At 33.4% G+C, this 16,907-nt stretch overlaps 1 protein-coding gene across 1 annotated transcript in view; it reads left to right on the top strand.

Annotated features, from left to right (window-relative positions):
• The window catches only part of WDHD1 (WD repeat and HMG-box DNA binding protein 1), a 66,432-nt gene that overhangs the window by 15,668 nt on the left and 33,857 nt on the right, over positions 1-16,907 (top strand). The window contains exons 8-15 of the mRNA XM_079121646.1: positions 737-843; positions 1,054-1,195; positions 5,811-6,018; positions 8,518-8,699; positions 10,168-10,352; positions 12,415-12,656; positions 14,254-14,391; positions 16,262-16,418. Of these exons, the coding sequence (XP_078977772.1) occupies positions 737-843; positions 1,054-1,195; positions 5,811-6,018; positions 8,518-8,699; positions 10,168-10,352; positions 12,415-12,656; positions 14,254-14,391; positions 16,262-16,418 (1,361 nt within the window). The remainder of the gene's footprint in view (positions 1-736; positions 844-1,053; positions 1,196-5,810; positions 6,019-8,517; positions 8,700-10,167; positions 10,353-12,414; positions 12,657-14,253; positions 14,392-16,261; positions 16,419-16,907) is intronic.

Genomic DNA, 16,907 nt, shown 5'->3' on the forward strand with positions numbered 1-16,907 from the left:
AAATACAGCAGCAGTTAAATATTGAAAGTGAAGAACAGCTACAGACTGCTGTGTCTATGGCTACCTTCTATCCCTCAACTTTTCTTCATTTAACCAATAACTGGATATTGGTACATATTGGTCCTATCCTTTATCCTCTGTGAGATTTGATGAGAAAATCTTTTAATTTATAAGAAGTTAAATTTAACACTACCATAGATTTAGAACAGGTTATTCTTGAATTATCATTAATTGGCTTTTATTGTTAACTGAGTTTCATTGAGACTTGTGATCATAGTCTGAAATTTTAGAACAAGAAAGGTTATTAATCTGTATCACTTCTTACAATCTCTTATGCACACACATGCATGCATACAAATATTTTGCAATTTAGGAAACATATCCCCCTCCAATAGGTCAACAATGGATTATAAGGTCACTTTACTTACTGGTTCTCTTGATGGTGAATGCTAAGAGGATGATTTGTATTGTCTTTTTTTGAATATAATAACTTAGATTTCACTTTTAAAATTGTCACAGTATAATTTTCTCATGGAAAACAAAGTAATACCTGTTAGCAATAGTTGAATATTATTGAAAAAGAAAGTTTAAAAATAAGCAAACTTGGTCTTATCATTCCTATGTCAAATTAGAGACAATATTGGATAGGAATATAAAAATTTAAATTTGATAATAAAGTAATAATTTAGTTTCAAATTATATACAATTGTTATTTATTAACTCTTTTTCTTTATAGACCCTCAGTATAGTAACCTGGTCTCCCTGTGGGCAGTACTTAGCTGCAGGTAGTATTAATGGTTTAATTTTAGTTTGGAATGTGGAAACCAAAGACTGCATGGAAAGGTATGATTCAGTACATCTTCTGTTCTTCATTCATTTCTTTTAGTGTTTTGTTTTATTTTGAAACATTTTAAAGTTCAAATTATTAATCAGAATGAAGATAGCTAGCTTTTAGATTGTCATTTCACCTTTTCTAACTAAAATTATCTAAAGAACTATATAGTTTATGTTTTTCTTGACAGTCTTTTAAGAGCCCACTTTATTCATTTTTAGGGTGAAACATGAGAAAGGTTATGCAATCTGTGGCCTGGCCTGGCATCCTACTTGTGGTCGAATATCTTATACTGATGCAGAGGGAAACCTTGGGCTCCTGGAAAATGTATGTGATGCCAGTGGAAAGATGTCAAGCAGGAAGGTAATAAGTAATATGGTAGAACAGTTTCTTCGAAGTGTTGCTGTGTTTGTGTGGATTGGAAGACACCACAAATTACCTTACTTTATTGTGAAAGTACCATTTATGTTACTAACTTAGATGCACAGTAATAATAACAATTATTATTGTGTAATAATAATTAAACTTGTGTAACCGTTTCAACTTGTGTAACCTAATGTTTTCCAAATGTGTTGGAAATTTTCCCCTTTTGTCATTCCACGGAATTTCCTTTGTTAAATACTATTTTAGTATCCTGGTATTCTGAGGATTGTTAGGTAAATGTTTTATAGCTAAAACTTAGAGGTAATAGCAGTAACAGCTCTTATTTTGGCTTGTAAACTTTTTCTGCTCTGAATTATTTTTAGCTTTTACATTCCCTGAACACCTCTTCTGCTTAGTCATATAGCTTTGCTACCGTACTTTAAATAAGTTTTTATACTTCCTTGCCTTTATTCACTATTCATCCCATCTGACAAGTATACCTTTTCATATTTCAAGTCTTAATTTAGACTTCCAGTTAAAGTTGCAGACTAAATGCATCCGTTTACTTCTGCTTCTCCTGAAGCCCTCATTAAAACTACACTAAAGCTCGGGAGATAGCTCAGTCAGTAGAGTGCTTGCTTTGCAAGCACAAGGCCCTGGGTTTGAACCCTAGCACCACAAAAAAAAAGAAAAAAAACTACACTAAAGAAAAATTTTTTCAGCTTTCATGTTTTATTATCTAGTATTGTGCTAAAAATTCTGATGTGTGATTCTTATATTTCTTGACACACATTCATAAATGGATCAAAAAGTATTTTCACTTAGAAAAGTTAACTCCAACCAGAAATACAAAACATTAAAAAAATAAGCAAACTTGTCTTGTCATTTTTATGTCAAATGTAATTAGAAATTATATAGGACTATAAAAATTTGAATTTGGCAATAAAAAATAATTTAATTTCAAATTATATAAAATTGTTAGCTTAGATTTCCTTGTATACTACTCTTTCTTGGCAGGTAGGAGGGTACTGAGGATTGAACTCAGGGACACTCAACCATTGAGCCATATCCCCAGCCCTATTTTGTATTTGATTTAGAGACAGGGTCTCATTGAGTTGCTTAGTGCCTCACTGTTGCTGAGGCTGTCTTTGAACTCTTCAATCATCCTGCCTCAGCCTCACCAGCTGCTGGGATTATAGGCACATGCCACCATGCCCAGCTGGTATACTACTCTTAACCCCAAGGTGCAAGTAATGCATTTTGCACTTACATGGCCACATTTCTGACCCAAGCTAAAGGACTAGAAAAAGAAACTGGGAATAGTCCCAAGTAAATATAAGAAGCCATAGCAGAGAAAACCTAAAATGTGTCTGAAACAGTCTTAAGTAGGAAACTTCTAATCTTACATGGATAGTGCTCTTCTGTGGATTTCTTAGTATGAGTCCAAACTTCACAGAGCACCTTTAAGACTGAGCTACCAACCCAATAACACAGGTACGACAGGAAGCCCAAGAGGCTAGATACAGGGACCATGTAAATAGGTAAAAGAAACTCAAGGACCAGATGCTAAAACTTCTCCTTGTGACCACAGTTGAAATATGTAGTTGAACCTTAGGTAGTTTTCCACTTCTTGGCAGATGGTTGCTGAAATATATCTTGTACCCCTGACTGCTTTTTTTTTTTTTAAAGAATCTGGTCACTCTTGGCCCATGCTGAGTAATGTCTTGACCTACAAGGTGGGTGCGTGTTTGGTATAGCCAGAACATACAAAGTTCTTGACCTGTGTGATGAAGAATGCTTTTAAAGTGAATAATCACATGAGATTACAAAAGACAGTTGCACAGAATTTCAGAAACTGGAAGACAGAAGGATGATTGAAAATTAACTTTAACTTCTCAAAAAATTGGATTCTAAGACCTCAGTGGGTGGAAACTGAGAGTGCCTGACTGAATCCCCATATTCATTTCTTGGTAGCAGTAGGTACTTCTAAAAGTGGGACTGACAACAATAGGGTAAATTTAATAAGCAAAAAGATACTTTCAGCCTCCACATCAGTGTGCACAACTGGGTAACTGCCCTCTGCACATATATTCTGGCAGCATGTTGGAATTGTGTTTATTCTGTGGAAAAAGTAACACAAAGATGGTCCTTGGTTCAGAGATACTGAGTACAGTTGAGCAGCACTGAATGATGGGAGGAATAGGGAATATTGTACTGAAAACATAGGCTTAAATCAAAATGTAGGTACTTGAATGCCAAAATTCCCTGCTCACTTGTACTTGACTCCTAGAACATTGTCAGTCAGTCTTATGCTCTTCAGGCAGCATACTGGAGGAATCATCTTTGGAAATCTGTCCAAGAAAAAGGACCTAAAGAGACAAGGAGATTCTTCTTCTTCTTTTTTTTAATTTCTTTTTTGGATGTAGGTGGACACAATACCTTTTTTTATATTTATGTGGTGCTGAGGATTGAACCCAGGGCCTCATGCATGCTAGGTGAGCACTCTACCACTGAGCCACAACCCCAATCCCAGACAAGAGATTCTTAATTCCAGGGAAAACAAAAAGTTGTAAAAGAAAGGAAAAGTGATCCTAATATACTATATCTCTAGAAGGAAGATAGGAATAGTGCCTACCAGTTAGGATGATTGTGAGGATTAAGTGAACATGTATAGTTAGAAGAGTGTCTAGTACACTTTGTAACTGGCTGTTATTATTCAGCCATGAATAGCACTTATGATTTTTAAAAATTTATTAGCACATTGTAGTTATACATAATAGGTTCATTTTTACATAGTCATAAATGAATGTAATCTAGTTTTCTTCATTTTAATCCCCAGCACTTCCCCTTTCTTTCCTGTCTTCCCTCTCTCTGATTCCCTTCCCCATCCTACTAGTCTTCTTTCTCTTCACTTGCATGATTTTAATAACCTACATACTGTGTATTGATTGCACCAAAATGAGAACCTAACTGTATTAGGAGAATTGAGGTAGAAGAATAGTGTATGTAATGTTCCTGGTGGTTGTAAAAGGCCACCAAATCTTCATCTTCCATAGAAATAAGTTAATAGGGTCTATTAAACAGATCTGATTAAAAATTTAAAAGTAACACTAGGATATTATTTATAAATATGAGGGAAAATATCCCAGAAACAACTAAAAGAGCTGGAAATATTTGCAGACAAATTGGGGGCTATGCAGATTTCTTTAAATGTTTAAAATAAACTATAAAATTGACTAGTACATATGCGTGTATAATATTGATTAAAAAGTAGATTAAGAAAAAAAAATTTAGTTCCAAGGTCACCTCTTATAAAATGTTTAAATCTTTCTATCTAGAATTGACCACTCTCTCCTTTTTGCTTTTACTCTTCACAGTTCATATTTCTGTCATAACACCTGTTAATAAGTTTATAGACTTCACCACAACTATAAGGCCAAATCCCCATTTTCCAATAAGAAAATTAAAAAAAAAAGTTTTTGGCCAACTTCAGTACATTAACTCTTAGAACTGTAGCTGGAATGGTTAAATAAATACAGCATTTAGTTACTAATTATTCATCAAATTATATGCTTGTATACATTTACAAGCACTTTGTTCTTTTTTTTTTTTTTTTGTGGTCCAGGGCCTTGTACATGCAAAGCATGCACTTTACCAAATGAACTATTTCCCTAGCCCTGTTTTCTTTCTTTTTTTTCTTTAAGCATAGTTTAGCAAAAATAATCACATTTACTTCCATTTAAAATGTTTGTGATGGGGGCTGGGGAGATAGCTCAGTCGGTAGAGTGCTTGCCTTGTAAGCACAAGGCCCTGGGTTCGATCCCCAGCACCAAAAAAAAAAAAAAAAAAAGAATAAAATGTTTGTGATGTAGTTCATTTTAATGGTGTTCTTATTAGAATTTTGTAGTACCAAACTATAAGTATTGGTCCAACATTTGTGCAGTTTCTTTCATCCTGTAGGAGTATGTTGTACCTCTGCCATGAATCTGCTTACTATTTTATTTTGTAAAATGATATAAAAACTTGTTTACAGTGGCATCCAACCCCTGCAATGGTATATTCGTAATTCTAGGAAATAATGGTTAAATATATTGACTATCTTTGCCTCCTTTGTTTTTCTTTAGTTGAGATTGTTTAAAGCACATATATTTTACCTAAGTAGTATTTTGCTCAAAATAAAATTTAATGAGAAAATGTCTTATACTGTGATAGACTTTATAGTGACTTTACCCTGTTAATGTGAAGTGACTTCTATTTTGGAGAATGTCTTTTGAGTAATAAACTTTTCCCTTATATTTTGGTATGTACAGTAATCCTGCCCTTTGCCCAGACTGCGAGGCATTTAAAATAAGGGCTGTCTTATATAACTGTAATCCTCATAAATATATTTACTAATTATTCTTATTTTAGACATTTGCTTAGTTAGCAGAGTTTATAAGGACACATTGGAAGATTGCCTTTGGGGTCTGGGGATATAGTTCAGTGGTAGAGCATTTGCCTAGTGTGAATGAGGCTCTGGGTTCAATCCCCAGCACTGGATAAAATGATTGGCTTTTGAGTAATTTTCCCCAAATAATTCACTAATGCATTGTAATTTATATTTAATTTATTCCAGGTATCTAGCAGAGTGGAAGAGGATTACAATGATCTTTTTGATGGTGATAATACAAGCAATGCTGGTGATTTTCTAAATGACAATGCAGTTGAGATCCCCTCTTTTTCAAAAGGGACTATGAATGATGATGACGATGATGACCTCATGCTGGCTTCAAGTCATGCTAGACAACGAAGTCACATCTTAGAAGATGATGAAAATTCAGTTGGTATGAGTTTGACTTTGTGCATGTGATAATCTACCTTATTTAATTTTTCAGTTTTTTATTAAAGCTGATGAAGTCATTCATTTGTAGAATGTATGACATTGAATCCCTATGTTAAAAAAAAAAGTTTTAAGTCAGTGATCTAAGCCTCTGCTTTAGTGAACTAGAAAAAGAAATTAAACCCCAAAGAGGAAGGGAGGAAATAATGAGCAGAATTCAGTGAAATTGAGAATAGAAAAACCATAAAGATACTGAAACCAAACCTAGTTCTTTAAAAAGGTAAACAGGGGGCTGGGGTTGTGGCTCAGTGGTAGAGCGCTTGCCTGGCACATGTGGGGCCCTGGGTTCGATCCTCAGCACCACATAAAATAAAAGAAAGGTTGTGTCCACCAAAAACAAAAAAATATTTTTAAAGAAAGGTAAATAAAATTGAAAACTGTGTATCCTGACTGATCAAGAAAGAGAAGATTCAAATTACTAATATAAGAAATGAACGAGAGATAGTTATTGTAGAGTCTATAGTCTTACACTGTCCACTATGGTAGACACTAGCCACATGTAGCTCTTGAACACTTAAAATATAGCTAGGTTTTGTGTATGTGTGTGTATGTTGCTGCAGATTGATCTGAGAGCCTTATGCATGCTAGGCAAGTGTTCTGCTACTGAACTATATCCCCAGTTGCAAAATATACCTCGTTCAAATTGAGGTGTGTTAAAAGTATAAAATGCAAAAGAAAACTCATTAAAAATGAAAATTAAAATGAAAAAAAAGTACAAAATGCAACCAAATAAGTTTTTGAAGATAGTATGAAACTTTGTGCTCATAAATACTACAACTTAGATGAATAACCTTTGTGAAAGATGCAAACTACTAAGCTAATTCAAAAAGTAGCTAAACTGAATACTGTTAATCTTTTAAATTGAGATTGTAATTAAAACCTTCAAATAAAGTGCCTGTTGCAACAACTTACATAGTAAAATAACACATTTGAACATAGCTCGTAAAAATGCCAATGTACAGTGGTGAATTTTCCTGCATTTAAATCATGTAATATTTATAGAACAGCAGTCTTAATATGTTTTGGTCTCAGGAGCACTTTATATTCTAAAAAAATCTTGACGACCTCTAAAGAACATTTGTTTATGGAGTTATGTCTGTTGTTATTTACCATATTGAATATTGAATTATAAATATTTAAGATAGCATTAATAAACTTATGAAGAGAAAATTTAAATTTTTTTTTTTTTTTTTTTTTTTTTTTTTTTTTTGTACCAGGGTTGAACCCAGGGATGCTTTCCCACTGAGTGACATCCTCAGACCTTTTTTATATTTTATTTAGAGACAGGGCCTCATGAAGTTGTTGGGCCCCACACGTGCCAGTTGTTATTCATCACGCACAGTTGCATACACCTGTAATCCCAGTGGCTGAGGAGTCTGAGGCAGGAGGATTGAGAGTTCAAAACCAGCCTCAGCAACAGTGAGGCACTAAGCAATTCAGTGAGACCTGGTCTCTAAATTAAATACAAAAAAAATTTAGAGCTGAGGATATAGTGTAGTGGTTGAGTGCCTCTGGCTTCAGTCCCCAGTACCAATAAATAAATAAATGAATGAATGAATGAATGAATAAATAAATAAATAAATTTGTTAGTATCATAATCAGTCTCATCAGAAGTTTTTGTTTGTTTTTGCACTACTGGGGACTGAATACAGGACCTCATGCATGCAAGGCAAGCATTCTACCAGTGACCTATATCCCCAGTCTTCATTAGAAGTTTTTAAATATTAGAAAGTTGTCAAGCTCATAGTAGCAAATACAAGTTTTCCAGTATTCTGATTTTTTGTTTGAAAGCTCAGTTTTTATCACTGGCAACAAATTCTGTCAGTTACTCTTCCTAAATACAGTCTCACTTCATTCTTTCCAAGAAAGTGTTTGCCACATATCCACGTCTGTATAACCATATGTTAGCTGACGTTTATCATTTAGCTGGGCTTACAACCTAAAATAGTTGCCAAAATACTTTAAGGCAACCATCATACTTCTTTTATGCACATTAACCATTTTTGTGCCAGAATCTTTTTTTAAAAACTATGCAAGGATCAATATTTAATAAAATTAGTGTTTATTACTGTGAATGGTGGTTAACAGTGCAGTGGGGCTGGGGATATAGCTCAGTTGGTAGAATGCTTGCCTCGCAAGCACAAGGCCCTGGGTTCAATCCCCAGCACGGCAAAAAAAACAAAAAAAACAAAAAAAAAAAAAACAGTGCAGTGACTACTAGCATATTTTGGTGCCACTGTCTTGATTTACACTAAGGCACCAGCAGTTTTATCCACTAGTGTTTCTGCATCATCACTACATCTCTTTAATAGATGAAAGAGGCAAACATGTCAGTCTCACTAAATATGAATGGAAAGATTATTAGATTCCATAATGCTTTTCTTTTCCACGGTTGTTGGTATTTTTTTTTATGATTCTTTTCATTATATTCTTTGTATTGCAGATGTTACAATGCTTAAAACTGGTCTTCTCAAAGAGGAAGAGGAAGATGATCAGACAGGCAGTATTCATAATCTACCACTTGTAACAGCCCAAAGGCCATTTTATGATGGACTCATTCCAACTCCCCGGCAAAAGCCATTCCAGTCAGGCTCTACACCCTTACATCTCACTCACAGGTTCATGGTAAGCCTTGGATCTACACTTAACTTTTAAAATCATTTTTCAGCATTTTTTTCTCATGATAGTTTATTATGTTGGATTAAAAAAGCATTCTTTTAAAACCTTGATTAAATGGACTGGAACACTTTGGTTAATTATAATTTTGTTGATTTATTTTATGATTAACTTTTACTCTTATTTCAACATTATTGAAAATTATGTAAAATAAAATTCTAATTTGCAGAATGAAAAAATGAACTAAATAAATATGACTGTATATCTTGCAATACCTTATGGCTGGACTTCCAAACCTTATTTCTCATATATTTGTTATAGTGTAGATTATTCTGATTCCAAAATACTAGTTAGAAGATGCTTTTTAGATGGCAACTCCTAGTGTAATGTACTGGAAGGTGATGAGTACTATGGGGATGGGGAATCTGCCCCTTTTCCTCACCCTACTTTCCTAGATGGAAACTCTATAAGGATAAAAATTTTTCTGGTTTTTGTATCTGTTATGTATATGTGTGTGATGATGGGGACTGGACACAGGTGCTCTAGCATGCTGAGCAAGTGCACTTCATTGATCTACATCTCCAACCCTGATTTTTAAACTGTATCTTAGCATTTGGAACAAGGCACGGCACAGTAGGCATTAAATATATATTTTTTGAATTGATGCTTCAAGTTTGAGAACTTAAGAAGTTTAGTATTTCTGTTTGTTGGATATTTGAGGTTTTACACTCTGAGGAATTTTGCCTGTTTTTTTTGAATGATAAAGACCTGGCATAAATTTTTATGTAAATACAAGGGGTGATGTTTAATATTCACAAAACGGCTATCAGTAATCATCAAGTAGTGTCTTTTCTTATTAGTGTCAATACTTTACTTATAATCATATAGTTAATTATATATACTTTTATTAATAGTTATAAATACATAGTTATATTTGAAATGACTATATAATTAAATTAAGTATTGGCAATAATTTTATTAGAAAGACTAGGGCATAGTGTGGGCCTATAGTGACATAAGTGGAAGATTAGTTTTCCAAATAGTGTCAATTTATGTTGCCTTAAATTATAATATTTATCCTCTAATATAAACCAGTTAGTTGGAACAGGAAAAAATTATTTGTATCCATAGAATAAGTAAATTAAAGTTTTGATATGTTTCTTTTGAGGTTTTTCAGAGGCCATTTATAAAGTATTTTTTAAGAAAATAGTCATGTAATTTATTTTTAAACATTAAATACTTGTTAATCAATAAGCACGTATGTACCTTTTCAGGAAGAAAAGAATAATTAGTAATTGTAGTTCTGATATTGCTACTACTACCTGAAACTAGAGTTAAATGAGATATCATAGCTTCCATAACTTAAATCTTGATACAGATTGAGTTACAATATTGTTAATTTATACTCCTATAGCCTGCAGTTTTTTTTTTTTTTTTGGTTTTCCTCAGACTTGTATTTAATCTTACATATTTGTAGGTGTGGAATTCTATTGGAATTATTCGCTGCTATAATGATGAACAAGACAATGCCATAGATGTGGAATTTCATGATACCTCCATACACCATGCAACACATTTGTCAAATGCTTTGAATTATACAGTAGCAGATCTTTCTCATGAAGCTATTTTGTTGGCATGTGAAAGCACTGATGAACTAGCAAGGTAAATTCAAGATTATTAAAAATAATTTGTTGTTGTTGAAATTAAAGACAAAAAGTTAATAAAATTATATCTTTTATAGTAGAAATTCCAGATAAAAGCATTTGGTACAAGTACCAGCACACCTATAATACCTCAGAATATGTGTCTGTTTTTCCCCTAATTGTCCCCTGATTACAATCTCTTAACTACATACCAAACAAAATGACATGACAAAATTTGTAGTGTAAGAAAAAAAAATTAATTTTTATGTTGTTAGTGTTATTACAAGAGTAACATGTATTCATTGTTAAAAAAAGTACAGAATTTTTAGAAAATGAAAGTTGTTGCCAGAGTTCTACTCTCAGATATAATCACTATTAACAATTTGATGTGTGTCCTCAATATCTATCTGTGTGAGCCCTCCTTTTAAAATTTACTTTGTTGAAGTATAATTTATATACAGTAAAATGTTCCTATTTTAGGTGTATGGTTTGATGATTTGACAAATGTATAACTACTACAGTAGTCAAAATACAGAAATTTTTTTATATCCCAAAAATGTTCTCTCATATCCCTTTGTAGTTAATTAAAACCCAGCCTTGGATAACTATTGATCTGGGATTTTTTCTTTTCTTTCTTTTGTGGTCACTTTAGATTAGATTTGAAATCTGTCTTTGAAAAGAAGTATAAATAAGGAGAAACAAAAGGGTACTATTCATCAATTTACTGTTTTTAATATATTTTGGACTTTACATATTTTGATAAGTAGTTAATAGGTAGGTAAGTAGGTAGGAAAAAAATTATGAAAAACCCTTAGATACAGAACGTTTTTGAGGTGTTTTTGTTTTTAAAGAAAAATGGTTTTTTGTTTTATATATTACATATATAATTATTTCTGTTTGTATATATTATTTCTGTTATATATAAATATATACTTATGTAAATATATATTTCTATATAAATTACATATATATTATTTATATATATAAATATAAAATAGCCAGATTACTCTTTCTTGATCTCTTTTCTTGATATTCTTAATATACTTGATGAATGGATTTTACTTCTCCCAGGTGATTTGAAGTTAAAATGCTTCTAATGAGATATAATTGCTTCTTGTTGCACAAAGTATAGTCCACAAACTAGGGTCACCTGGAACTTGTTGAAAATCCACAATCTCAGATCCCACCCCAGACCTTCTGAATCAGAATCTGCATTTTAATGAGATCCTGAAGGTGACTGAATACATATTAAAGTCCAACGAGCACTATATTAGGTCATTTTTAACATTTTAATTAGTGTGCTAATTTACACATTATAAAGTCAACTCAATACTTCATTCATTACTGAGTTAAATCAGTTTATTCAAATAATCACAGGCCTGGGATATAGCTCAGTGGTAGAAAACTTGTCTAGTATGCACAAACAACAACGTGACAGAAAAACAAAACAAAACAAAAAAACCACTGTTCACTAAGAGACTCCATCACAGAATATCTTGCATAATTAGAAAATATATTTCTATGGGCAGTTTTTATTTTAGATACCCTCCTTTTTGTTTTCCTTAGACATATTTTATAGTCCTATATAATGTTATCACTAGACATATTTCATAGTCATATATGTTACAGATTTGGTATTAAAATCACATCAGAATGTCACTATTGTCTCTGATTCCAGATACTTAATGGTTTCTACATTCTGAAGCTCAAAGAATAACTTAACATTTATGTATGCTCAAAGGAAAAAACCTTAAACATGAAATTGTTGGCAGTGACTGGTTCTACTATGTGTGCATTTATAACAATCATACTTGGCAGTTTTAGCCTGCTTTTTTAGTTAATTAACATTATATTGTGAAAATTTTCCTGTATCTTTGAATTCTTCAAAAACATGAAAATTTTAGTATAATTCATTTTTAGGATATTTAATAATTATTTTCTCAAAACAGTTTCTTATACTGTAATATATAATAGAAAAACAAACGTTATTGGGTATCATGAATAGTTGTATATCTAAAATATCACATAAAAGTTGGGTTGTCTCTCTCTCTCTCTTTTTTTTTTTTTTTTTTAATTTTTAGCAAGCTTCACTGCCTGCACTTTAGTTCCTGGGATTCAAGCAAAGAGTGGATAGTAGACATGCCACAGAATGAGGATATTGAAGCCATATGTCTGGGTCAGGGATGGGCTGCTGCCGCCACTAGTGCCTTGCTCCTTCGATTGTTTACTATTGGAGGTGTTCAAAAAGAGATCTTCAGCCTTCCTGGACCTGTGGTGTCAATGGCAGGACACGGAGAACAGCTTTTCATTATTTATCACAGAGGTAGGTTTTTTCCAGTCTTTTGTAAATTGTATTATGACCTGAAATAATATGGAAATTATTTGAGCTTTTTGTTGGTACTTTTGTTTTGGTTTTGCATTTATTTAGTATTTGCATCAGTGTAATCTTTGAATGTGGAACATTTTGTTGTATATACTAATAGCAAAGAAAATGAGAACTTTATATTTACAAGAGAACCTATAGGGCATTATTGAGAGAATTCCAAGGTAAAGTCTGATTAATTACTTATATTCTAAATCACATCTTTTGGCAAGCATGTCAGTGAACTTTCAGAATTTGAAAAACCTCAAAAATTGATTAACTCTTAGTGTAAAGAATCAAACAACTTCGAATGTGACTTTTCAAAAGTTGCTGCCTCTTTTTCCTCACTTCATGTTCTGTCTTTGGTTCCCACCATGTTAAAAAAACTGGTCTTACTAAGATTACTGTTGATATCTGTGCTTTTTTTTTTTTTTTTACAATTCCATCAGAAATACTTTCTTGGCTTCTCTGACATCCCTCTGTATCCAGGTCTTCTAAATTGATACCACTAGTAGTACCTCACATCCAGTTACTCACTTGAAATCTGTATGTAGAGTTTTAACAGGCATCTCAATCCTCTTTCCTTCATTTCCCACATTAGCTCCATTAGAAAGGTTTTATTGTCATGTCAATTCTATAGAGTAACACATTCCAGATCTGTCCCTTCATTTTCTCTACGCACACCCTGGACCAACCTGTATGTCTTGTCAGACTGTCAGTAGTAGCCTACCTAGTCTTTCAGTTCTCATTCCTGCTTTCACAGTCTGTTCTCCACACAGCAGCATAAAACTCCAATCATCTCCCTCTTCTGCTTCAATCTCTGAGGTCCTTTCACTTTTAGTCAGACTTCTTACCATAGCTGGTGAAGCGATCTGCTGATCCTACATGAATTGACCTTTGACCTCCTTAGCCTCGTTTCTTGCCACTTGTTGCCATGTTCTGGCCATACCAGCTACTTCGTGTGCTTTGAACACTGAGCTTGCCCCAGCCAGAGGTCCTTCCGCCATCAGTTCCCTCTGTCTCCTGTAGTATTCCTTTCCTTACATTTGCATGGCTGGCCCTATCTTGCAATTAATACCTCAGCTTAAATTTTACTTCTCATAAAGGCCAACTCTTAACTACAATCTAAAGTAGTCTCTCAGTTCACTCTATTAATATTTGCTTCAAATCTTTGGTAGCATTTTTTTGTTCTTCTTGAATTTTTTTCAATTTGTCTTTTTCAACTTGAATATGAATTTCATGAAAAAAATGACTATTTACCATTGTAGCCACATTGTCTAGACCAGTGCCTGGGGTTACATGGTAAGTTCTTTATGAATAAACCTTGATTAAGTGAATATCACTTATAACCATTTTATATAAATAGTCCATGTAACATATTCTGTTTCTGATACCTGAATGGTACGTCTCATGGGTTGTCCATAAAAATAGCACTAGTCTAAAAATTAGTGCTAGTTAGTCTAAAAATGAAACATAAAATCAGTTGAGAAAATAATTTAGATTGCATTATTGCTGAATAGCCTTCAATGCTTGATTTATATTTACATTTTCTCACTAGGTACAGGATTTGATGGAGATCAGTGCCTTGGAGTTCAACTACTAGAGCTGGGGAAAAAGAAGAAACAAATTTTACATGGTGATCCTCTTCCTCTTACAAGGAAATCCTACCTTGCTTGGGTTGGTTTTTCAGCTGAAGGCAAGCTCAATTTTTTTTCTTCATTTTAAGCTCACTTCAAGAAGAAAATTGTGTCATTATTTTATTCTAATTAATTTCTTTAAAGATAAGTTGTCTATATTTTACATTTAAATTTCTGTATTTTAATATGTTGGCAGAATCGGAAACTGCTCTTGTTAGGCAAAGTAAGCTGTTGTGTAATGAACAAGATTTCTTTTCATGAGAATTCACATTAGAAACTTACAAATGTAAATGGTTTTCTAATATTTATATATTAGGCAACAGGGAGGAGATAAAAATCAACAGTAAAGTAGTATCTTCCATAGCAGATTCTTCACAAAATTAAGGATTTTCTAGAACTATCCTATCCACTGCTATTAACTATGAGCCTCATGTGGCTCTTGACTACTTGAAATGTAGCTAATGTTCTGTAAGTATTTTCTCCAAAATTTGAAGACTTAGTATCAGAAAAAATCTTTTAAAAAACGAATTCTTTTCTATTTTTCATTTTAAATGGTAATATTTTGAATACATTGGATTAAATAAAACATTATTAAAATTAACTCCCCCACCTTTTTTTAAAGAGGCACTATAAAATTGAAAATTTATATTTGTGTGGAGCTGAGAATGTAACTCAGTGGTAGAGCACTTGCCTAGCATGTGCAGAATGTGCCCTGCCAGTACTGCAGACATATAAATTTGCAGTGTGTGTGTGCATTTACACACATATTTGTAACATATATATATTTGTGATATACATTACATTTGTGGCTCACATGTTTCTGTTGGACGGTACTATTTTAGAACCACTTATAGTGGCTTATGACATGTTTTGAAGGACAGGGAGGAATACCTTATTTTAAAGCATTTACTACCCCTCTCTCAGAGGCTTAAATATTTTTGTTATTAGCTATATATGCCCTTTACTTACATCATTGAAAACCTCAATTTCGTTTGTTTGTTTGTTTTTGCCATATTGGGGATTGAACCCAGAGGTGCCCTACTTATCTTCATTCCTAGCCCTTTTTATTTTTTGAGACAAGGCCTTGTGAAGTTGCCTAGACTGGCCTGAAACTTGTCTATACTCCTACCTTAGCCTCCCAAGTACCTGGGATTACAGGCATGTCCTACTATGCCCAGCTTATTTGTCTTTAAAGTGTCAGCCATTTTTGGATTTGTTTTCTATTGGGATACTATTAGACATTTATGCTTTAATAATAACAGTGCCCATTTATATAGATTTTTTTTCCCCCAAGTACCAATTATATCTAGTCCCTGAGGAAATTAATGTTATCAGAGTGAGAGGGGTATGAAGCCACACGTAAGAAAAGGGTTAATTAGATAATTTGCCATGCACTTCGTGAGGCGGAAGCATACTAAGTAGGAAATATTGTTGATTACCTATTTTTCCTAAGAATTGCTTACCTAGGAGTTGGGGATAGAACAGTGAAAGGAGGAATGGAAGAAAAAGAGTAACAAAGGCATTTGTTTTATCATCACCTTCTATCAGGTTCTGGTCATTTTATCAAATCTCTCTTAACCAGAAGCCTTCAGATGTTGAGTTTTTTGTTTTGTTTTGATTTGTTTTTCCCTGAAATTGGCTTAAAAATAGTTACTGTTATATTCCAGCAGGTGGCATAGTTTTCACTGAAACTGTTTTTTCCTTTATTTGGGTAAATATTAGTCATATCACATGCAGATTTTTTGTTCTGTTAGGTCAGAGTCTGTGTGGTTCATGAAATTTCACAGAAGGCAATCTTAGATTATTTTACTTTTTTACTTTGCTTTTTGAAATAAAAGTTACATCCTTGGTATGTATTTTTTAAAGCAGGGTTTATTTAACAAATATGTAGCTATATCTCCAAGTGATTTCTTTTTTGTTGGTGTATAGGTACACCCTGTTATGTGGATTCTGAAGGCTGTGTTCGAATGCTTAACAGAGGGCTTGGTAATACCTGGACTCCTGTGTGTAGCACCAGAGAACACTGTAAAGGAAAGTCTGACCACTACTGGGTTATTGGTATCCATGAAAATCCCCAGCAGCTGAGGTGGGCCATTTCAGAATACGTAATGTTGGCTCTTTTAAAAAGTGCTTTGAATTCTTTCTAAAAGGATCTTTAAGTTTATCTTTCATCTTAGTAAATTTACTTGCTTTCCATAGTGTTTTAGTCAGCTTTTTTGCTGCTGTGACTAAAAGTTCCGAATAGAACAATTATAGAGGAGAAAAAGTTTATTTGGGGATCACAGTTTCAGAGGTCTCAGGTCATAGACAGCAGGCTCCATTCCCCAAGGCTCAAAGTAAAGCTGAATATCATGGTGTAAGAGTGTGGTGGAGGGAAGCAGTTCACATGGGTGATTGGGCAGCAGAGAGACTACTCACCAGATATAATATGTACACCCCAAAGCCACAACCCCAGTGACCCACCTCCTCCAACCACAGCCTATTCCCTGATTGGGTTAAGTCTATCATAAACCAATCATTTCTCCCCTGAACCTTGCATTATCTCACACATGAACGTTTGGGGGAACTCCTCATA

The sequence above is a fragment of the Sciurus vulgaris genome (assembly GCF_902686455.1).
Source record: "Sciurus vulgaris genome assembly, chromosome: 2".
Taxonomy (NCBI): Eukaryota; Metazoa; Chordata; class Mammalia; order Rodentia; family Sciuridae; genus Sciurus; species Sciurus vulgaris.